Genomic DNA, 24,320 nt, shown 5'->3' with positions numbered 1-24,320 from the left:
GCATGTGAATTACACATGTTATTTCCTGTCGAAACAGAACATTGATATATTTCCTTGTTTTGTGTATGTGTGGGGGAAGGCTTTGTAAAAAAAAATCTTAAATGCATTAAATATTAAATACGGGGTATAAAGTTGCATGCATGCATCCCTTCGGCCTATAATCATTGTTAGACACTCTTCAATAAGATTACAAAGGGTTGGCTTCATGGGTGTATGCAGTAATTTTCCATCTTGGGGGGTTTACGATAATTTTTAGTGGTAGCGTCGTCGCCTTGTAATCAAGAGATCCCGGGTTCGGTACCCGGTGGAGGCACATAGTGGTTCGGATCCCACTTTAAACTGTAGGTCCAGTCCCGATTAGCCTTATTGTGTATAAAGTGGACTTAAAACACCAAATCAATAAGGCAAAGTTTAGTACCTACATAAACATAACTATAAATTGGGCTTTAGTGAAGAATTTTGTGGTGAGTGTTGAGAAAAAATTGTGGGAACCTTACAAGGGTGTTGGAGCAATATTGAAAAAAAACACGAAGTTAAATAAATAAATGATTTATTACATCAATGTCTACACAGTTTTATAAAATTTAGCCTGGAAATGTAAATAGAGAATTCGACCTCTACAGTAAACAAATTTGTCTCGAGTAGTCAACTGTGGAGACAGTTACACAGCTGTAATATAAATATACATTAGCTATGTTTCTTTTAGTCTTACTCGTAGTACGAAAAAATAACACCAACGGTCACCGCAATCCCATCATTGTGGAGAAATGATCTGGATTGAAATGGTAACCATCGCCTCTATACGCACTCTTCCGCACATCCCATCCGCACAGTCAGTCAGCCACACAACACCCGCTTGGAAGAACTCAGAATCTGATGCTGAACCCACGGAACTCCTGGCGAGCGAGGAACTCCCAGTTGTTGAACTCAGCGTGCTCGATTTTGCTTCCTGGGCTACCAGTCTTTGATAACCACGTCACCCTGAAAGGAAAAAAAATACATTAAAATTAAGTGTTGTTACCTTTTTTAATTTAAAGAATGGTCATTTTCTTGACCTTCGATGCAATTTTCCCCAAAAGTCGTGTTATTTTTAAAAATTGATTCCTTTGCTTTATTTTACTTCGCTTTTGTGCCACTTTTGGCTAATTTGCGAAGATGGGAATGAGGGATGATATGATGAAATTGATGAATGGGCAGTCACAAACATCCATGCCCAGGCCGGGATTCGAACCCGGTACCCCTGGCGTCGTAGCGCTATGGGATAACCACTCCGCCACGGGGCAGGCTTATTTTTAAAAAGCCTTACTACACGGCATTGAAATGAGAGGACGGATACAGGTGGCACGTTTGCTTGGAGTTTGTTTCAAGTTTACTTTATACATAGATAGGCTAATCGGAACCAGATCTACAGTGTGATGTGCATTCACTGGGAATCGAACCCGAGACCCCTTGATTACAGGGAGATGGCGTTATCACTACGTCATTGGAAACCCAAGAAAAGTTTACCTTTGTAATATTGGTAATTAATATGCGTTAGATAAGAATTGACATGAGCGTATGCAACATATTTTGCTCCAAATTATCAAATCCATATTTTAAATATATATCTCATTATACAGTAAAACCTGTCTATTCCGTCTTAACACTTTTCCTTCTTATATAGGGTTGACTTTAAATACAGTATAGAGCTCTGCAGGAAATAATGGAAAGACAGATTTACATTTCGCATTACTTATAATGTAGAGTACTAATGCATGTACGTACATGAATAAAAATGCGAAACAGTCGCAATAAGCATAGCAGAGATTACAATTATGTAACTACACAACATGTGGGTACACTTTTTACAGTATTGTAAGAACGTACAGTACGTACTTATGTATCTTTTTGAAACCGGGACTCCTGGCGACGTAGCGCGATGTGCAAAGAGGGAAAGAGAAAGATTGAAGGATGGAATAAGAGAGGTGAAGAAAGAATGAGATAAGTGAAGAAAAAGAAAGAAACAAAGAGAGATAACAAGAAAAATAGAAAGATGACGAAAGAACGTAGGAGAAATAGACAAAGAAAGGTGGAGAAAGAGGGTAAGAGATGAAAGAAAGAAACGGAATCGTAACAGCTATGAGTATTGTAGCGCATTCTTTCATATCGACAATGTTACCGATAAGCGAGTGGCAACAGAGGCGTGTTCCACTTACAGTATTGCATTGTTTTCTTGCGAGCGAAAAAATAAAGGAAGAAATTTTTCTCTTACTGAGAATGAAAATATCTCGTTGGTCTTCAAATGGTGTTCCGTTTCCGCGTTTCCAACCTAAGCAGGTCATTTTCAGGTACTGGGGACTTTTGTTTTCCATATTTACAGGTTTCCTTCATATAGAGGTTCCGGGATAGAGTAAGGTGGGGTAAGACTGCGCGGCGGGTAAGGCTTTTCGAGGTGAAAATCACACACAGTTGGCACCACTGCCCCACCGTTACTTCGTCCAAGATGGTAGCTAGCTGTGAAGATACGTTTGTAATTCGTTGTGCTGAGAGAGGTAAGTGAAAAGATTTTGAGAGTGTTTGCTATTTATTTTGGTACCACGTGTTTTGAGTACTACGTCACTGTGAATGTATACAATATTACGATGTTGATGAATAGAAGAAACTGTGTTAATGCCGAGTCCACCTGCGTATTAGTTTCCATTGCATTGTGCAATGGCTGGGCAGCATCACGTGATATGTTCAGGAATGCAGCACGGGGCACGACTGCGCACGTGCGCAGTTTTAACCCACAAGTGTGTGGTTTGCAGGTGCAAGAGGTGGCTTGCAAGGCCCAACCATTAGATAGATCATTTTTTTGGTACACTGAGGTCGTTTTATTCATCTGAGTGTGATAAGTGCATGAGTAACCATCCGGGTCGCCCAATCACAGTTTTCCAAGTGGCATCCATTTTTACAAAGGCATATGGGAAGGCAGCTACAGTTGGGAATGCCATGAAGGGGTTACAAGTTACTGGATTATGCCTTTTCAATCAAGACATCTTCACTGAGGACGAGTTTCTTCCCTCTACTGTGACAAATGTATCAGCTCCAAGTCCAGGTGAGCAGTCTTCAACAAGTGGGGTTAACAATACTGGACCATCCACCAATGACGTGTCACAGCAGGCAAATGTGGCTCATGCATCAGCTGAAACTCCAGGTGAGCAGCCTTCAACAAGTGGAGTTAACAATACTGGATCATACGGGCACATTTCTGTTAACCAGATTCACCACTTCCACGTGCAGATCATATTCAGCACCGCCGACGAAAGGGAAGGCAGTCTCAGGTGTTAACTGGATCTCCATTCAAAGTCAACTTGGAAGCCTCGTTGGCTGAGTAGAGTAAGAAGAAAGTTCAGTGGAAACAGAAACGGAACATCGTTGTTGAAGAAGATGTAGCAAGCAGAAAACGCCAGAAGAAAGAGTACAATTGCCCAGGTTGTAATGAGAAGTACAGCGATCCTCCAGTAGAGGATTGGATCCATTGTTCCACATGTGACGAGTGGTGGCATGAAAATTGCACCTCGTATGAAACAGGAACCTTTATTTGTGATTTGTGTTAGCGATTCCTAACCCAAGTGAAGGACGGGATTCACTATGCCTACTGTGAGAATGCCACGAGAAATGTATCCCATATAATTTATGATATAAGAACATTTTTAGGTGATTTGTGTTTCTTTTTATATAAATGTGACTGTGTAGGAAGTGCGCATTCTTACCCGAACTTGATCGCAGTCTTACCCCGCGGTGCGGGTAAGACTACGCATTTGCATGGTCACGGTTTTGTAATTGTTTCATGCAGAAATATTGTTCATTCAGCTTTCGGAAATTTACTGTGAGTTAGCAAAGGATAGTGCAATGTGTATTGCTTTTTTCATGTGTGTCTGTAGTTTCATAGCTTGAATATAAAATTATGAACTCAAACTGCGCAGTCTTGCCCCACCTTACTCTATGCAGTTTTTACTGTAGTAGCAAATGGTAGCAAATTCCTGAATTAATAAGGAAGGATTTTTCAATTGGAAAACCAAAATGTTACGATTGTATAATTTATTACAAGGTAGATGCTCAAACGAAAGTACCAGCCAGTCTTGTGACGTCACGTAAGCTGATGTGAGAGTCATGAAAACCTAGATAGCCCCAGAACCTTCTTCGGAATAGAGGCAAAGAGAAGCAAAACGAAACAAATGTTTTTTTATATATATACAGTAATCCGTGGCTCGACAGCCCTGGAAGGACCTTTCCCTATCTCCCGACAGCCTGTCTCTCTCCCACAATCCTACAGGTGTGGAGATCTTCAACCACTAACGGAGTGACGTGAGGTCAGCACGTCGAACCCTCAGGCGTTATAGGAGATATCCGTGACGCTACTAGTAGCTCCCCAATTTCCTCACGATGGTAGGTTGCCACCGACCCTATACACAGGCCGAAAATCCAAAGACTCGAACGCATGCCGTCCCGCAGTCGGAGCCAAAGCACAGCGCCTTAGACAGCACGGCCACCGAGGTGGACTGACTATATACATGCATACACATCGTATTTTAACTCATTTTTCCTTTAAAATTTTAAGGAAAAACGTAGTCTAAGGAACTAAATTGTGAAAAATTGGTCAGAAATTGCCAAATCAACACTGACCAGTCTTTTAATTCATTTAATTTAATGAATTTTGTGAAACCCTTTGAAGTTGCAGCTGACGGTTCGACTTTACGGAACGTGCGCACCGATTGAGAACGAAGACAATTTAGGTTACGCCCCGATCTACAAAGCTCCATACAATACCACAACAAAAGATATCCGAATTGGCTGGCGTACAAGTTTATTTATAAGCAGCTCTAAGAATTCCTGCTCTGGGACACGTGTGATGGACCGGGAACCGAAGTCTCTGTGTGTGTCGCCGCTGTGGAGCGTTTGACCAGTCCCGAAGAGCCTTTTTCTGGCGCGAGCCACTTTGAGGCTATGCCAAACGTTAAGGCGAGACAATCGTGTTTGGCATGATGACGTCATCTCGTGTCATAACAAGCACAACTTCACACAAGGCAAGCGCGGTGCATGAAGGTGGACAAGTTGAATTATAACAGTGTGTTTTACACGTCCGTAGCTAATACGGCATAGCTGTAAATAACATTCCGGAAAGAATGAATGAGATTGGCTCTTGTTCCAGTTCCGGTAAAGAAAATTGCTGACATTCAAAGCGCACAGAAATAGACGGGTGGAAGAGTGATTTGCGGTTGTGGAAACTAACATCGCGCTTAACGTTTACAACTTTGCACATGTTCAGGCTGGTCTTGGAAAATGTAAAACGCACTGTTTGTTTGACAAATGCGCATCGGATTGACACTTGCCTGGCATAAGGTTAGAAAGCCACCCTATCTTTCAAAACAAATAAGCTTCAGCGGCTTTCAAAATGTTATCTATTTCCAGTTCGTGCCACCATTGTTGTCATATGATTTATGTTTCATTCCTTTCGTAAGCATAGGGTTCAGATTAACGTAGGGCTGATGTCAGAGATCACCCCATTAGATTCAAGCGTCTCCGGCAACAAAAGTAAAATTTCATTCCTGCTGGGGATTCATTTACCCACCCCATTACAATATGATTATTAACTTTTGTCCGAAAAGCGCCCGCGGGGGGGGGGGGGAGATGTCTGGAAAAAGGTACATAATTCCAATGGAAAAATTGAAGCGTCAAAATACTGTGGGTGCCATTAAAGACAGCAGAATAAGTGGTCTCTGTATGATATCTGAACATCGCGAAAAAGTACAAAAAAGAATTCGTCAACAGAGTGATTCATGTTTATGGAAAGGAAGCAACGCGAATCCAGTTTCTATTTAAATAGTGGACTCAAATTCTCAACTTGATAGCAACGTCAAGGTATTTTGAATTCCATTTCAATTTTAGGATTTGTAAGAAAATAATAATAATAATAAAAATGTTAAATATGAGTTTTATGATTGCAGGGCAAGATAATGAAATCTTACTCTGTTCCTCCCCTTCTGAGAAAAAGTACTCTGTGCGGCCTTGCTTTGTCCGAATAACTAGTGGCAGTGTCTATTTATATGGATATTATTATTTATATTTTGATTATTTTACGCCACTTTTCCATCTCCTAGATTAATCGCAATGATGAGAGCATGAACAGATCACATCGATGACGGGACAAACAAAACGAAAATGTCCATGCCTTGACCAGAGTTCGAACCTGGGACCTCTGGCGTCGAAGTCCGTTAAGACAATCCCTTTACCACGAAGGCCTGTTTCATCATTATCAGCATGTAATCTGAATGGGACACGGAAGCGGATCGAAATGGCGTCCCGGTTCGTGAATATCTGGAACCTTCCCGTTCCGTTTCGTCACGATGGCAAAGGAACAGTTCGGATTCGTTAATTTTTTTTAGATATTTCATTATATTTGCATTTTAAGTGTGGCCTAAGTTGTTAATACGGTAAATGTCTGTTATATCGGAGACACATTTCTTCATTTTTACAGAAGAAACTACTTACGGAAATGAGTTTCTGTAGTATTTCGAAAGTTCGTGGAGGCATTTTCTCACCGTAGAATGCTGCACAACAAGAAATAAGCAGTTTTGATATAATAAACTTGCATTTTGTGCAAAGCGACAACATTATGCCGTTGTTTCCATTATGTACCTGCAGATGGAGAGAGCGTCGAAACTCACGCGGTCTCGCCAGTGTTTCCAAACGTGCCTTTTTTTTACCAGAATTTTTTTTAACTATGCTTACCTTACCTAACCTAACCTAACCCAACCTAACCTTGCCGGAAACGGTTCGTGGGGCTATCGTGAATGGTTTTTGGGGCTATCGTGAATGGTTTTTGGGGCTATCGTGAATGGTTTTTGGGGCTATCGGGAATGGTTTTTGGGGCTATCCGTCAATGGTTTGTGATGACATAATGAACACGAGAGTAGGTATTTTTCGGTTAAGAAGATTGCAACACTGCATACCCACTCCAAATCGACAAAACACAAGCACGACGCGCGATGATCCACAGCTGTGCGCGCCATATTGTATCTTCCGCAACGGAAGAAAGGACCCTAAAGAATTACTCGTAATGTGAAAAATCGAAGTTATTTTCGTGTAAAAAGCATAATGGCACCTTCAACTATGTTCCGCAATACACAATTGGTAAGTAAGAACTATTTAAAACTGAAAATATCCGATAGAAATGTGTCTCCGATATAACAGACATTTACCGTTAATACTCTTCTATATATTATATTAGCATTCATATAAGTTTCCCCTCTATGTGGAGACGAGTTATTGGCGTGAGGGGTTCAGCCAGCAGAGTATGATGGTGTCTTCATCTTTTTGTGCCTTGTGGTTCTCGTTTTAACCTTTTTATTTGTTAATTATATTTATTATTAATTGTCTTGTGTTGTGGATTCGATTATCCAAACAGAGGTTTTCCCCCTTCACAAGATCTTTACATGCATTTGGGTTCTCTTTTTAAGGTAATTCTTTTTTCATTCACGCTTTCGTCTTTTATATATTTCCAAATTAACCTAATTAAATCATTATTTCGGCATGTTCTTTATATTTCTGTTAATCTAAATTAAAATGAGAGGTACAGTTTATTAGAGGAAGATTATTTCCGCAACATCTTTGCCTGTTATGCATTTGAAGCTTCGGAACGAGTCACAACTCTCGAAGCAGCCAATCAACCATGCGAGCCGCTGACGTCATCTCAACCCAGAACCTATCGCTAAGCCCTATGCTCAGGCTGTGCACACCCACTAGGCTCGCTAGACAGACTCGCTCAGTCTGCTGGAGATGTTCCGAAAGTAATTGGACTCTACATAAAATGAATTATATTAAATTAGATTATAATTAGAAACAATATCACGCAAATTTCCCCCTCGAATACTAAGCTGAGCAGGCATGTTGTTGACGTTCTGAATAACACCGCATGGAAGTATATTTCACTTGCCCGGTTGTGCGAGCTTGCAGTCCAGAAGATTCGTGGAAGGAATCTTATATTCTGTGCCCGATTGACACTCTAGTTGACAAAGCTTCTGACAAGAGGTTGTCGACCGTCTGAGAGACTACATAACTGGCAAGGCAGTCGCTTTCTAGAAGAAAACGACCTTAATGAAAGGTAAATACACGGAAGAGAGATGAACGCGTTTAAAAATAGCCCCTTCTGACACGGAGGACAACATGCGAGAGGAGTACCTGCCTTGTTCTTTTTGAATCACAGCACGCGGAAGTAGGCTGGAACAGTCAATTTGGCACAGACTACTCTCCAGACGAGGCAAACTAGCCATTAGGCCGGTGACGGTACAATGTAGGCTTTAGAGTTTCATCAGAGAGCAATGAAGCGACGAAGGACATGTGGCAAAATAAACTAACGACCTATCAGCGATTTGGACGCCAGAGGGCTCAGCTAAATTGAGGAACCATTCTGTATGCATTGTAGTGCTCGCAGGGCCGGATTAAGACTAAATTGGGCCTCATGCTTGAAATCTTCGGTGAACAATGAACACAACGACGTTATAGTTACGTCACAGCGCAAGGAATAATAGTAACTGTATAATAAGTAACGTTGTGTCTAGGCGTCCCAAATTGGGGCTCCAAATTCCATTCTAAGATTTATTTTCAGGTTAATATAGCAAAAGAAAACTGTTCAGCTTTCGGAAAATTCTCGTCCATTTTCATCTGGGCCTATTTCAGGAATGGGCCTAATCCTGCAGCATCAATATCACCCACCTTAATCTGTCACTGAGTGCTCGACACTAGTAGTCACTACATGCAGAATGCCGATATAATCAGTGCTGTAGTCCCAAAAAATTCCACAAGCTAGAACATAAGTTGTTCCGCACCGTAGCGTGCTCAGGATTTTCGAAAGCGAGGGGTTATATGTACATTATAAGTAGTCGGTCCTCATTTTGACATTTTTCTGCCTTTGACATTCTTTTTCTTTAAATACTGGACCAAAGGGGAGGGGGGGTATAACCCCCACCAACCCCACTTGGGCACGCCACTGTAGGGAGTTCATGCTTTGGGCTCCGGCTACGGGACGCACGCAGGTTCGAGTCTCTTGGGGGAAGATAACAACTTTTCTCCTGAGATTTCGGCCTGTGTGTGGGACCACCCACCATCGTGAGGAAATCGGGGAGCTACGAACGAATAGCGTAACCCGGTCATGGAAACCTACAAGGAAGGGGTTCGTTGTGCTGACCACACGTCACCCCGTAACTGGTTGAATGATCCACCTCGACAGTTGGTAGGCAGGCCCTGGCCGTCAAGGGCTGTTGCGCAACTGGTTATTTTATTATATAAACAAGAAGAAGGTAATAAGAAATTAGCAACATATAGATGAATATGTAATAGGAGGCAGTGTGGTTTGGTGTGTGTTTATGAACATACGAAAATTCTTGAATAAATGCTAATCGATGACGGTTTAGCGACATCTTAGCAATCACGTACACGTAGGCGTGTACGGGTTTGGCATGGTTCAGACTAAGGGGGTGGACACAATTCAAGCGCGTGAGAGAGAGAGAGAGTATGGGAGTGCAGAATGTCCAATGTGTGGGGAAGACGAGACGAAATTCCACATTCTCCTCCAGTGCAAAGAAACAGCAGAGGTTAGACGGAAATACGTACGGGATATGAACGGATCAAAAATGGAGGGACTAGTGAAGGCCATTACGGGGAGGGAAATGGCTGGAAGGGACGAAACTCAAACAAGGGACCTGGGAACCTTCCTACATTACGTCTGGACAAAGAGAGCGAATAAGTTGAGGGACGGGATTGAAAGTGCCTGAGCGGTGTGCAGAAAGCTGCTTTTTGACAATATAATAACTAGTGCTATAAGTGTAAAATTATTAGAAAAATGAAACAGGGTGATAGATTGTAGTGAGAGAAGAACCCACAATTAGTAGGAAAGGTAAAGTTGAACATGCGAGGGCATAAAGAGAGGGGATATGGGGGGGGAGAAGAAGAAAGGGAAAAAAATCTTCATTGATGTATGGAAATGTGTGTACAGCCGCAAAGCCTCAAACTGAAATAAACCTGTATTCTATTCTAGTCCATTCTATACACATAATGTTTATCAAGAGATCCCATTATTTTTACTAGAATAAGAGTTTGTTGGCAGAATATTTACGTAGATGATCGAAAGGATCTACTTTGTAGCTTTATAGCTTACAGGCACAGTGGTTAGCACATCGCGCTAAGATGCTGGGGGTCCCGTGTTCGAATCTCAGGCCTGGGCATGAGTGTTCTTTCAGAGTGTCCTTCATCACTTTCATCATCACCACTCATCCTCAGCGTCACGATTAGCCCAAAGTGGCAGAAAAGCAAAGTTAAATAAGCCAAATCAATAAATCTATTTTGGGAACTTAATATTGGATACTTCGGTTTGCAAAATTTCCCAGATGTTCAATAGCTAATACAGAATATTTGAATGTTTATAATTATGTCATATCTTCCTCAGTGACGCTGCGCTTTGGACTCCGACTGCGGGACGGCATGGGTTCGAGTCCACCTGGGTTCAGTCTCTGGGTTCTCGGCCTGTGCATAGGACCGGCACCTCTAGGTAGGATTGTGGGAGGGAGACTGGCAGTCGGGAGATAGGCCCTTACAGGGATGTAGAGCCACGGGTTATTATATTATTATACGAGTATAATGATGATGTCATTACATGTTAATAGTCAATCAATTTAAAAAAAAAAAAAAAAAAACATGGGAGAGGCAGCCGCCCCACACCCCCCTTCTCTTTAGCGCGTGTAACATTAGTGCAGAATATTAGTATACCCATGGCTGTTTATGGCATGGATCATAGTCATGGTATATAAGAATTCCAAGGCCGTCGTCCAAGGTGAACAGTTTAAGTTCTATTTTTGAACAGTTTACATAATGCATAGATATAGAATTTATTTCTAGTTGGCACCACTGACACAAGAATCCAATACGTTGCTAGTTCAGCTGATTCCGATTAATTCCCATCGCATCGCTTTGGCCACGGCGCGGCTCCAAAGATACGTACGACGTACGAATGCGATAGTGACGTCATGGCTCTGTAGCTTGAGCAAGGTCTGCCAATGTCGCGATCCAGAGTAAGATTCCTGAAGAATTGAATGCAAAAACATAGTACTGCTATGGAATTCGCCAGTCTTTTGTAGGGGATTTTGCCTTTGAGAAGTTAATAAAGCAATTTGAACTCCAAGGGGAGACGAAAGATGTTCGAATTAACAAAAGCATGACGTCGTTAAATATGGTTTCAAGGGGAATAAGCTTTAGTTCGAATAGCGAGTAATTCGAATTATCCAAGTTCGAATTAAAGAGAGTTTACTGTAATAGCAAATGTTAATTTTTGTTGTTGATTTAATTGGGTTTATTTTACTTCGCTTTTCTGCCAATTTTGTCTAATCGCGATGATATAATGAAATTGATGAAGACACACTCACAGGCCGGGATTCGAACCTCTAACCACTCCGTCCAGGGGATCGGCAACAAATGTTAATGACAGCAAATAAAGTGATAATAATTAATTGTGGTATTGTTACTATATTCCTGGAGATATTATATATATATATATATATATATATATATAGGGATATCATCATGGACGTCCGCAGGATTTTTTCCAGGGAGGGGCAAGGAAGGTATATTTTTCCGGGGGGGCAAACAAGTCACATTTTCCCCCAAAAAAGTGTAATACCCTAAAAAAAACATTGCTTAAATTTGAATTTTTGGTGTTAATGCAATAATTAACACATATTGTTTTGGCTAAAATGAAATTATATGTGTGAAATACATAATTTTTGGTTGACTTTCATTTTCCAGGGGGGGGGGCACGGCCCCCCCTTGTCCCCCCTTCCGGACGCCCATGGATATTATAACGAGACGAGACAAGCTTTCGATCTCGTCTCGATTTATAAATAACCGGCTCGGTCTCGAAAGGCAAGTCTCGGTATCATTTCGAATCTCGCACCGTGCGAACTTTCACGGCGTTTAGAGGTCTTTAAGAAAACATCTGTTCTTGGTAATGCTATTCTGTTTGACATCTCATTTCGACGTTACAGACACTCAAAACACGGAATTTTATCCTAGCCGTATATGCAACCGCACACCATAGGCTCATAATTGCCACTGATGTCCTTTGTATTTGTATACTTGTTTAATATAGTTTTTATGACTTGCACACAATGTAAACTTTTTTTTTTTTTAGCTTTGCTATTACTAGCCTAGAATTATTTATATTTATTGGCACGTGTTTTTGATTTGATTTTGTGTTTTAAGTCCACTTTATGCACAGTAAAGCTAATCGGGAGTGGACCTACAGTTTACGGTGGGATCCGACCCACTATGTGCCTCCACCGGGTATCGAACCCGAGACCCACCCCTTGATTACAAGGCAACGACGCTACCACTGCGCCATCGGGAGGCTCTATTGGCACGTGGGTATTTGTCAATGTTAAAGTTTAGTACGCGTGTGATTGTCAATATTTTCATTATTTGAATTTATCAACGTAACGCATAACCAAGAACCTTTGTAATACCTGTAACGTGTTACCACCGTTAGTACGAAAAAATAGGGGTGGTGATTCGCTCGAGCCTTAGGGTCTGGCCGAGGATGAGGGGAGGGGATACTCTTATTTTTTAACATAGTGACATTGATATAGACAAGGGGGATGTTTGTGTAATTCTTCCTATACTGAAGCAAGCGAACCAAAAGAAGTCCTTTGGGCAACATGGACTCGCGAGGGCGTGAGAGGGGAGATGATTGCATGGAAGGTAAAGCGCGGCTGCAGCTACCAGCCGTTTACAGCAGCACGACTTGCTCCGCCCACTCGCTTTCTGCCCTTCTCTACTGTTATACGCGACCTTGCTCCACAAATTCCCAAGACAGAGTGCAGCTGGAGGTGAAACCAACTGCCCCTTCAACTTCGAACACTGCCTTCCATTTTACTGTAACACTTGACGATTTAGTACTCGTCAGTTCACATATTTTAAAGGAAGCCTCTGCACTTCGTCATTCTATATTTAACTTATTGTACAGTCACGGACAGTTCTGGGTTCTAACGATCTCATTTACTTTCAATAGGATAGTTACAACCCAGAAGTGTCCGTGACTGTACGTGGTATTAAACACCCTGGATATCCTTTACAACACTTTGTTCCAAGACAAATTTCCGCCATAAATCATGTCGAGGCAATAAAACGCTGAAAACTGAAATTCTGCCAAGTTATGTTCCTATTAGCCACTTGGTTTGTTAGTCTTTCCAGAAACAACGTTTGGACACGCCAAGAAAACGTTCTCGAGCCAGTTACTGCAAGTGCCAAAATCTTGAACTGCGCTATTCACAGGAAGTTAACTAAGTTCTTTGTTTGACAGCAGCGAAAGGTGAGACTAATCTCCTAAAATGTCATTTCCGCTTAATGATTTTGAATTTGCGAACAGTGGTGCCAGATCTAATTTCGTGCTTGTCCAAATTGTAAATAGGTAGTTACTTTCTGATTTTTTTACTTTCGTATTGGAAACATGTTAACTAGATTAAGACCGAAAAATGTTTAGATTTTTCAGTACAGTAAAAGTTATTGAAAATTTGAGTAAGCAATGCTCACGATTGGTTTGTTCGCTGGCCCTGCCATTTGGCGAAGTGTTCCAAATAATTATTTTTGTACAGTGGGATCCATGAGTATTACCATGCAAATTGTCCATCACCACTGTTTGTGCACTTTAATTAACCCAATAATAGCTTCAAGAATTAAAAGAAAACTTAAAACAAGCTGTTGACAACTTTTGCACCAGCATACATAAAAATCCATCGCTTTAAAAACACATAGGATATAAGAGAAATATTAATGAAAATAGTCGTGGACAATTTGCACGGTAATATTCATGGATCCCACTGTACGAGTTTTCAATCCACAGTAATCCATGGTGTCGTAGCCTCAATGGCGTGCCCGGGGGAGGGGTTGGTGGAGGTTATAACCTCTCTTTGACCCAGTATTATAAAGAAAAGAACGTTAAAAGCAGGAAAATATGGCAAAGTGAGGAATGCGTGTATCATAATAGAGTAAACAACTTATCAGTTTATTATTTTAAACATTATCTGAAACACAACAATGATGTTTGTTGTACAACAATGAGAAAATCTTTAAGTTTTGTTTTCACGCTCAAGATTTTTGTAGACACTGTCATTGTGGCGACTTTCACAAGTGCAAGAAAAGCAGACCGTGTCTTAAAGTTCCCAGACCATACACCCCTAGACTTCTGCATTTGGGGCTTTGTGAAACACAAGAGTCTAGTTGCCAGCTATGCCGCAGAATGTGCAGCAGCTAAAGGAGATAAGAAACGCCCTTGCTTTGATGGACGGGGAGTTCTTCGGAAAAGTGTGGCAAGAATTAATTTAGAATTTCGATGGGTTGTGTGTCGCTTACCTGATGGAAGCCACGCTTAAAATTTGTAGACATTCATAGAATCTTGAAGTGTTACTGATCGATACACAATAAATATCATTGATGTATTCCATATAGTTTAGTCAAAATATTTGTATACCTCATTATGATACCCTATACTCAGGGAAAATATACGTAACTTCCCCTTTGGAGGTACACAAGAGCGTGGTTGCTATGATAACGGGCTTACTCACATGTCATCAATTTTGCTCTTCTCACCCTGCATCTTCCCCACAATGGTTCCCCGTTTGGTGTTCTTGATCCAGCCTCCGATGCCCAATTGGACGCACATGTCACGTGCGTACTTTGTGAAGTAGAGGCCTAAAACCAGAAAAAAAATCTCCTGTTAGTAAAGCACATGCCTGCAAGTGGACTCAAAATTAAGCATCCACAAAATAAATGAATAACGTCAAAACGTCATTATTTTTCAAATTGTGAGCTGTTACGTTAAAAATCTGTTATTGAAAACAGTGTCATGCTTTTTGAACGAGTTATAATTTACTCAAGGATTTCGTTTATACTATTATAAAACTGTTACAGTCCATTGCAACACACAAGTTAATCGAGAATAGAATCTAATTTATAAGAAATATATAAATTGTGCATGAATGAAGCAAAATTGAGCACGAGCGAAAATTCTTTTATCTAAAACCCTTGCCTTAAAGTTAACAAAGAGTGTAAAGGGACACGTGAGTTTTGTATAGTGCGATTCACAAGTAATGCTCGGAAAATTATCCATGGCTATTTTCATAAGTTTTTCTCTTGCACTCCATGTGTTCTTAAATAATAGATTTTTACGTATGCTGGTGTAGCTTGTTTGGTGTTTTGTTTCAATTCTTGAAGCTCTCGTTGAGCAAAATAAAGTGCTTGAACATGGTGATGGTGAATATGCTTGGTAATACTTATGCATCCCACTGTACAGGTAATACACAACATATTAAGAAGGTAAGGAGAAACTACAAGCTTCCTCAGAAACAGTTTAACAGATTTACGAAATCGCGAAACTTTTGATAATAACTAGATGACGGAGAAAGCAAACTGCACGAAAATTCACGTCAATGCTCTAGAAGGAATTCTAAGCTCGTGTAATTTTTCAGATTTGAAAAAAATCGCCAGTCGAGCCTTATGCGGTGGGATCTAGTAGTATAATCATTAATAACTAATGAAAGTATTAATTAATAATAATACATTGTACTTCTACTCGATACGAGATTATCGGGCGCAATTATTTTCTTTCTTTTCACATTTCAAGCCATTAATCCACTGAACAACATAGTAATTCTTATTTTCCATATTCAGTCGAGCGCTTTTATTGGTTGAGTTAGTGAAGGTTGTGTGTACGAAACTCGGACTGGTAATTTGTGTCCCCTTTGTGTGTGACCCTTCTTCAATTTCATATATTAATTATTCATCCTCATCAGGCACGTATCTGGAACTTTATTTCGGGGAGTCCGAACCAAGTATCTACATGTAATATTAATAATAAGAACAACGTTTTGAGATTAATAAAAATGGTATTAACTATTATTATTGCATGGAAAGATAAAGAGAAGCATGTATTTCTTTGTCTGGCTTATGTATAATTAAGATCACTAACATTTGCATACGAAACAGCTGTTCTACCAAATAAATTAATGTCAAAACATTTTAATGGACTATTTATTGAATAAGAAAAGGTTGTTAGGTCCAGCTGAGGAAAAGTAAAATCCCTTTTCAATATTTTCATGTGCATTAATTTTAGTAGTGGTTCGCATAAATTTTCACAGGCACTGTTAAAACAAAGCTCTATATTCACAGACTAATCCTTTGCTTTGTACAAGTTGTGCGAAAATAAGTCAACTTCGTATTCAGGAGCGGTTTAAGGACCAAAACCGCATTTCTGGCTATATAAGCGTGGCTATTTGTTTCATTGTTTGAGTTTACTTATAAGACCACTTTTTGCACAAAAAGGCTAATCGGGACTGGACATTCAGTTTAAAGTGCGATCAGAACCACTATGTGCTTCCACCGGGTGCGTGGATATTTGTTATAAAAATACTTGGGTTTATAGGTGTGTTTCACCTACGTCACAAACTGTTGCATTGTGGTAAAACATGGCGGCTGTGCGCATCCTGACGTCACATGAAACCTACCTTTTGTTCACAAATATTAATTGAAGTTACTGCTGCATAACATAATAAGTATATTGCAAAATCATGTAGCAATTTTAGCTAAGATATTACTGTTATTCTGACACCATTAAGCCTTGTTTCCATGATTATGAAAAACTAAATATGCTAACCAAGGCAGTAATTTATTTTATTAAAAACATAAACTAAACGTAACGTTTCAACCTTCTAGCAAGGTCTTCTTCAGACTCTGTATCAAGTACAAGTACAGAGTCTGAAGAAGACCTTCTAGAAGGTTGAAACGTTACGTTTAGTTTATGTTTTTAATAAAATAAATTACTGCCTTGGTCAGCATATTTAGTTTTTCTGTTATTCTGATGCAATTATGTTAAATAAACACATACATACAATAAACATGCTCTTTAACACTTAAAGTATTTTAAAAGTAAGTTATTATTTTTCGTTATTAAAGCCGTAAATATATAACATGGCCTCTTTTTTGTTGTTGTTGTTGTTGTTGTTGTTGTTGAGGAAAGTCGAAAGTAAGAGACCATGCATTTTGCTTCTCTTTTTATTTTAGACTTGGTTAGTCTTTCGGTGGGGCGAATTCGGACTATAGGGCGACCAACTTTCGGCCATGGATTTACGGGAGATTTAGTCCCGACAAATTTTGCATTTTGCGACGTCACTCCAGCAAATTTTTATGGAGTGATAATATTCAACAAAATAATTAATTTACATTTCATATAATATACAGATCAAAATAGAGAATTAAAATTTATAAATTTGCATTTTTCTTAGTCCTAACCTGTATTTGTCCACTGCTGCTACAGAACTTTAGTTAGCAATAATCAATTACTAAGATATTACGTCACTTCCGCTCGCCAAAGGTTAAACGTGCACACTCTTGCAGTTCAATTGAAGTTTTGTTTTGCTCCACGAACTCTGAATGAGTTGAAATTTCGAGATCTTGGTTGTTAATGAAAAATACTGGTAGAATGAGGTTCCAAAAATTAGCTCCAATACGGGAGATCCCGGGAAATACGGGAGAGTTGGTCACTCTAATCCGGGCCATTTGGATCGTCATCGTTACGATTACAGTAAACCCTCGTTAACACAAACTCGCTTAAGACGAACACTCGGTTAACATGAACAAAATGTTGGTCCCGGCAGGGATGTATTAGGCTATATCTTATAGAAAGTTTTATCGGTTAACGCGAATTTCGGTTACCACGTATTACGAACTGTTTTCAGTCCGTTGCGTCATTAGATCTCATTTAACACGAACTTTCAAAGTTTTTCATAATTTTTTTCTGTTGTTCCTCTGCTAGGTATGTAAGAAATCGCTCAACAATCTCTATCATCATTCAACTTTTACAGTATTGTAACCAATACATTCAAATCAACAATGTATTCAAATGTGTTTTTCTATTCTTTAAAACGTAGCCAGTACGAGTAACATCACGTTGCAAGCAGTAAGACGGGAGTCATGAGTACAGTTGGCCGTGAAGTTACCAGGAATTTGCGTTCCCGTCTGCGACAGTGCAATATACAGAAATTTTTCACCAGAAAATGATCTGTGAATACTTTTTTAAAAGTTAATTACTGTAGTAGTGTTTTCTACGATGACATACATAATACATATTGTGCATGGTTAGTGTGTAGAAAGAACTGCATTGCAACAATAACATTTGAGTCCCCAGTTAGTACGATTTTTTTTTTAACGCGAACTCTTGATTTTACGGTCCCTTGGGATTCGTGTTAACGAGGGTTTACTGTATTTTATGCAAGCAGAGAAGTGTCAGAAAACTAGAACACAAAATTGAAAGAAACTTACCTTGCACCTGGCCGAAAACCTCGAATTCCACCGACACGAGGGAAGGTGCCACCTGGGTTGTGCTATCGTCGTATGCACCCATCTTGCTCGCTTTGCGCTTGACTGCTGACTGAAGGGAAGGCTTGCCTGTTCTTGCCTGGGCAGCAAGCTAGTTTATTTCCAGCTAGTTAATCTCAACACCTACGTCACGTGGTCCCGCGGGCACACGCCTGATTGTCTCTATTTTTTTTTCGTCGGCGACAACAGCGCCCCCTTCCCCCAGTCTACCCGGTTTCGTAACGCAAAAGTAAACAAGGGTCACCTCTAAATAACATTGCAAGCCTAGGACGACTACACACTCTCGCTTACCATTGCGTACTACAGCAAGAAAATGTCCTGTTGTTTTGACGCTACGTGCAGTGTTTGTACAATAGAAATTGTACATAAAAATTGAACCATGTACACTCACCTCAGTTAGTAATCCAGCAGTTTTTTTTATACAGCATATTTGCAGATGATACAAGTAAATCTACAGGTGTATCAATATACGCTGTATAAAACACACCTTATTACTAACTTCGTTGACCCTGTACAGCAAATTACGAGCTTCATATTGCTGCGAAAGATTCGTTTGAAAGATAATATCATAGTTACCCAAGGGTGCCCACAGGGGGGCGGATTATGGCGAAGACTGCGACATCGAAATTTTGTTAGGGGATTTTTCCTTAATTTAATATAAATTGCAACATTTACATATTTTGCTAATATATGTAATAGAGTTTACACCTTAGGTGCACCTAATCTATTAGATGAAGAAAAGGAAGTATTAACGACCAGGGATGCCCATAGGTAGGTTTTTGGGCGCAGGTTGCGTCCACCCAACATTTGGGGGGGGGGGGGGGGTTGTCATGGCAATTTGACTGAGTGAACAGTATAGCATTGGACACAAGTTGAATTTCGTTATAAATTGACCATTTCTGTTATATAAATAGCAATTTGCAGACTTCCTGTAGGAAATTGTAACGGGTAATATGTATTATCAGAGCATAGTCAATATCCAACTCTTGCGTATTAGAACTTAATTTGAATTTGAATTTAAAATTTTGGGAGCGTCAGCACTTAGGTTATTTTGCTCCCTTCACGTTATACGGGGGCCAGCCCCTTACCATTACATATAACAACTCTAACGTTGCATTAAAAATCTTAAAATGTTCTGACTTCTGTTAAAAGCTGAGGCTGTAAACGGGCACTCAGCGCACACAAAGACAAAAAAACAGGACAACACACACAAAATTATACTGGCCATATTGCCAGTCGCCAGAGCCTCGTTAGTCTTTAGTCCAGGGTGTACTACGTGGAAGTGAGGTTGACTTTTGGGTGCCTACGTGGAAGGTGCCCCTTACACCCCAGGATTAGAACTTAAATTGACACATGAATTCTGTCTTCATAAAGTTAAATTTTAGACTGTCAAGGGATTTCTGTAGTTGAAGGGTGCGGGGGGGGGGGGGGTCGTACATTATATTTTTGCAATTGTAATTAGCGATATGGTATACATGTCATGTCAATTATACCATTATTCATCAGTCTTCTATGTGATGTCATACAATTCCGTTCATTCAATATCTTGAACTGACCTACCTTTACAAAACAACTTGGAGCACTGTCTAGTCTATTTATTTTCAAGGTCTTTGGTTGCATCCTAAAAAAAACAGCTTCTAATGTTTCCGAGCTCCGCCGCTAGGGGGAAGAGCACTCGATTGACACCTAGAATTTGATCATGTAAATAACCTGGTTTCGATTCCGTTAATAGTTCACCGAGACCAGCAGCCTATTTACCAGATTCCGGCCAAGAAACAAGCTTTGTTGCTCGTTGCAGAGGTTGTATACAATGCTGAAACGTCCAAGTGTTCCTGGACCTTGGCCCAATCGACTGGTAACTGAAGAGTCGTACTTAAGTACGGAATTAAATTAGAGCCACGACCTGCTACCTCTGTTTACTATTGTTTGGAAATAAAGGGAGTCGAAACCAAGCACAAAGTCTAGAAATATATTTCGGAGTGGGTCGGAATAGTAATATGAATGTTTAAATTAATACGTTAATATAATTTATAGGTCTATTCATAATATGTAAATTAATTATTAGGTATAATACTGGGTGTCCGAATTGAAACGCCCTCATTTCAAATACTTATATTAAACATAATATACAGGCAAGAATAGTGTGGTAGGCGGTATATGGTAGCTTAGCTGTGGAAATTTTAAATAGGTAATGAAAAATAAGGATTCGTTTCTTTTGTATCGTTCCAGCTGGTGAAAAGTGAAAATGACAACCAATGCTGAAAAAGCGCAAACTGTGTGGTGGTACGTAGAATTGGGATCCATTATTGAAGTTCAACGTGCAGAGTATCACAGAGACCCTCCTGATGCCAAGAGAATCAAGGCGTGGAAAGCAGCGTTTCTAGAGACAGGATCTGTCGCTAGCAGGCATGGTGGTGCCCGATCACGAACATCAGAGGATGCATTCATGCAGATGCATTTGCACGAAGTCCCAAGTCCCAAGAAATCCGTTCGTAAGGCGTCACGTGGTATTGCTCTCCCAAAATCCACAGTCCACGGTGCGCTTCACAAGAGTCTAAAGCTTTATGCATCCCAATTCCACACAGTTTGCGCTTTTTCAGTATTGCTTGTCATATTCACTTTTCACCACCTGGAACAATACAAAATAAATGAATCCTTATTTTTCATTACCTGTTTAAAATTTCCACAGCTAAGCTACCATATACCACCTACCACACTATTCTTGCCTGTATATTATGTTTAATATAAGTATTTGAAATGAAGGCGTTTCAATTCGGACACCCTGTAATAGAGAGCATGTATATGTTAAATATAATTTATAGGTTTATTCATAATATGTAAATTAATTATTAGGTATAATAATAGAGAGCATGTATTCATTATTTAAATATAATTTATTCATAATATGTAAATTAATTATTAGGTATAATAATAGAGAGCATGCATTCATTATTTAACTTACGGTTAGTTAAGATAACCCAAATCGACTGATTTGGTTCATTTTGCTTTTCTGCCACTTTTGACTAATCGCGAAGATGAGGATGATTGATGATGTGATGAAATTGATCATGTCCATGCCGTTATTCGAAGCCGGGAACCCTGGCACCGTAGCGCTCTTTGTTGATTACTCCGCGACAGAGGTCGGCTCGCGCAAATTTGTATAAAACCAACTGTCCTGGATAGGAAATTAATGTCAAAAAGGTAAAGAGTTGAATATTTATTAGATAACAAAAGGAATCTTAGGTCCAGTTGACGAAAAGTAAAGTTCCGCATTGATATTTTATGTATATTATTATATTTATGGATATCACTATTCCCTTTTTCTAATAATTCAAAATTAAGCATTGTCCCCCTGGAAAAAGTGGTTTTTGGTCCCCCCCCCCCCAAAGTTGTTCTTTGCCTCCCGCCAGGTAAAAAGTCTGGGTACATCCATGCCTTGGACTTCAACCTTGCAGACTTCAGGCTCTGACAAACCGACCTCAGTGGCTTAGTGGTTAACACTGCGCGCTACGATGCCTGGGGTCCCGGGATCGAATCCTTTGTGAGTGTCTCTTCGTCAATTTCATCATATCATCACTCATCCTCATCTTCGCGATCAGTCAGGTGGCAGAAAGGATAAACTAAATGAATGAATCAATTCAGACTCTCGTGAGTCTGGTCAGTCTGTTTCGGAGAAGGGGCAGTAGGGGGTGTTCCACCAGCGACGCTTTACCCTTTTGGGCTTGTACAGTAACGGACGCTTGTGGAGAGTAACAAAAACATTGTCTTTTAATGAGTTCGTTACAACTCAAAAGTATCCATGATTGTACATAGTATACAGCTTGTGCACCTGGGTATTGTCCAATGACGATTTGCCTTATGATATTCGTATTGCCCGCTGTGTCACCCTAGTTTATCCTACATATCTGCCGGTATTCTCACAGAGATAAATTTTACATTTCAGGATCTTGTCCCGAGAGAAGAGCCCACGATGAGGAATGGCCCACGACCCACCTGAGCCCGCATCCCATATGCGAGGGTTGTTCAATAAGTTTTACCTCCTGGTCCATAACTTTGTTATTGAGTGAAGGAAGTGCGTAGTACGGTCAAGGTAAGGTCAGTTAAGTAAGTCTCGTGAGGTAAGTACCATAACCTTTTTGTTACCTTTCAATCTATGTTGCACTGTGAATGTTACTTGTTCTCCTTACAGCAGCCACGTCTACGCTCCGTTTCATCCTAATGTATTCGCACCGAAAACCGTCGTCTGATTTTTGTCCTAGAAAGGCAAGTTGTAAGTAAAGATGGGGGAGTGGCTGGTGACGGAGTCTGCTCTGCCTCACCTGGCATCAGGCAGCCAGCAACGTGTGTGTTCGTGAGGCCGACCTCACGACATGATCGGTCGTTGGAAAATGATGAAAGAGAAAGCAAGGGACAACCAGGATGAAGGATGATCAATGCTCCAGGCAAAGGAAGGTAGGTGCAGAATCTTTTCATTTAACTGTACTAATTGCATTTTCTTCAATGTAGCCGTAAATAGATGAAGAAGAGATTGAAGACTTGTTTGTGTCGTTTCTTGTGTTCAGAAGAGTAGCAAACAAATCTTCATCCCAGTTTATAAGAATCTTCATCAATGGACAGGAGTGGGAGGTGAGTTCACAGCGCAGGTAAGAATAAGTAACCGTTTCTATTCGTATGTTTACCAAGTCAAGTAAAGTGAATATTTTGGCGGTTTGTGTTTGTATTTAAGTGTCAGTCCCTGTTGGGCTCCGACTCATTATTTTCATTGTACTTTCTTTTTGTTATTTTCTTCCTCTCTGTGTGTGAATTTTTATCCTGCGTGACGTGTTATTGTCGCAATGTTTTCTCCTTTCTTCGTTATAGATGATGCTGTCTGCAACATGTATATCGAAATTATTAAATTATCAAATTTTAGTTTTGCTCGTATCAAAACCGTGCCCTTGATTTTGCAGGTTGTATTATCAATAAATATTAAAGTGCATATCAGATTCAAGGGTTTATATACTACATAGTTTATAGTCTGTGCGAAGCTGCACAGTTATCGACGTTCAACTGTTTTGTTCTCTCGATTTTTTTGTTCAGCACTTGTGTTCGTCCGAGCAAGATGGTCTAAATTGCATAGAAACTGCAATGTTCTTCATGAACCCATTACATTTTTACTATCTTGATAGAATAATGAAACTGTTATTTTAACCATTTTACTTATATTCCATGTATGTTATATATAATTTGTAATATTTTTTAATTTCTAGAAAAAAAATTAAAATTGTGGCTGTCGATCCTAGAAGAAGAAAGTGTAAAGCGACTTTATGATTAGCAGGATGTGAAGACGAAACCAATCAAAGGGCTTCTAGGACAATCTAGAAATATGTCTGTACAACGTTGCAGTAATGGAACATTGAAGGTTGTTCTAGTGAGTACTCTAGAAACTAGAATAATTTAGTTTCCGTTGTTCCTGTTACGCTTCGTGTGTTACATCATGCCAAACTTTAGTTGGTTTTGACAAGGCATAGGTTCTGGTTTCTTGGGAATTCCTTTAGGCACTAGGTGCGTACCGTTCACATCATGGGCGTCGGGAGGGGTGGGTCGACCCCCTTGGAAATTTCCATCGATAATTTCAAGTCACAAATAAACTGAAGACTTAATGACAGAAAAAATGTTCACTTAGTATTCTAACAAAATAAACACAGTAAAAAATGTGTTAAAATTCAGTGTAAAATACAACAACTTGTTTGTTTTTATATTCTACCATTTTGAAATAAATGGTTATTTGGTTTTCAAAATTCTGCAAAAGTTATTAGTAAGAGTTCGCACAACATAAACTTTAGGACTAAAATTTACGCCTAACTTTTAAAGCCTTTTCCTCAACGAATATTACGAAAATA

General features: G+C 39.9%; 2 protein-coding genes across 2 annotated transcripts in view; both read right to left on the bottom strand.

The window, feature by feature from the left end:
• The window catches only part of fusl (transmembrane protein fuseless), a 362,638-nt gene that overhangs the window by 250,277 nt on the left and 88,041 nt on the right, over positions 1-24,320 (bottom strand). The gene's annotated exons all lie outside the window — the stretch shown is intronic.
• On the bottom strand, positions 534-18,539 carry LOC145999861 (acylphosphatase-2). The gene is made up of 3 exons (XM_083137132.1): positions 18,382-18,539; positions 14,631-14,757; positions 534-981 (listed from the first exon to the last, which is right to left on the bottom strand). Exons 1-3 carry the CDS (start codon positions 18,461-18,463, stop codon positions 867-869), a joined length of 324 nt encoding a protein of 107 aa, XP_082993258.1. The 5' UTR covers positions 18,464-18,539; the 3' UTR covers positions 534-866.

The sequence above is a fragment of the Lepisma saccharinum genome, chromosome 16 (assembly GCF_977018435.1).
Source record: "Lepisma saccharinum chromosome 16, izLepSacc3.1, whole genome shotgun sequence".
Taxonomy (NCBI): Eukaryota; Metazoa; Arthropoda; class Insecta; order Zygentoma; family Lepismatidae; genus Lepisma; species Lepisma saccharinum.
This window is presented reverse-complemented; position numbering and strand designations above follow the sequence as displayed.

Excerpts from the sequence above, each read along its gene's own strand:
- LOC145999861 (XM_083137132.1), bottom strand. The coding sequence starts at position 18,463 with ATGGGTGCATACGACGATAGCACAACCCAGGTGGCACCTTCCCTCGTG. Across the intron at positions 14,758-18,381 it reads GGTTTTCGGCCAGGTGCAAG|GCCTCTACTTCACAAAGTAC; the intron begins GTAAGTTTCTTT and ends TTCTGGTTTTAG. Across the intron at positions 982-14,630 it reads AAGAGCAAAATTGATGACAT|GGTGACGTGGTTATCAAAGA; the intron begins GTGAGTAAGCCC and ends TTTTCCTTTCAG.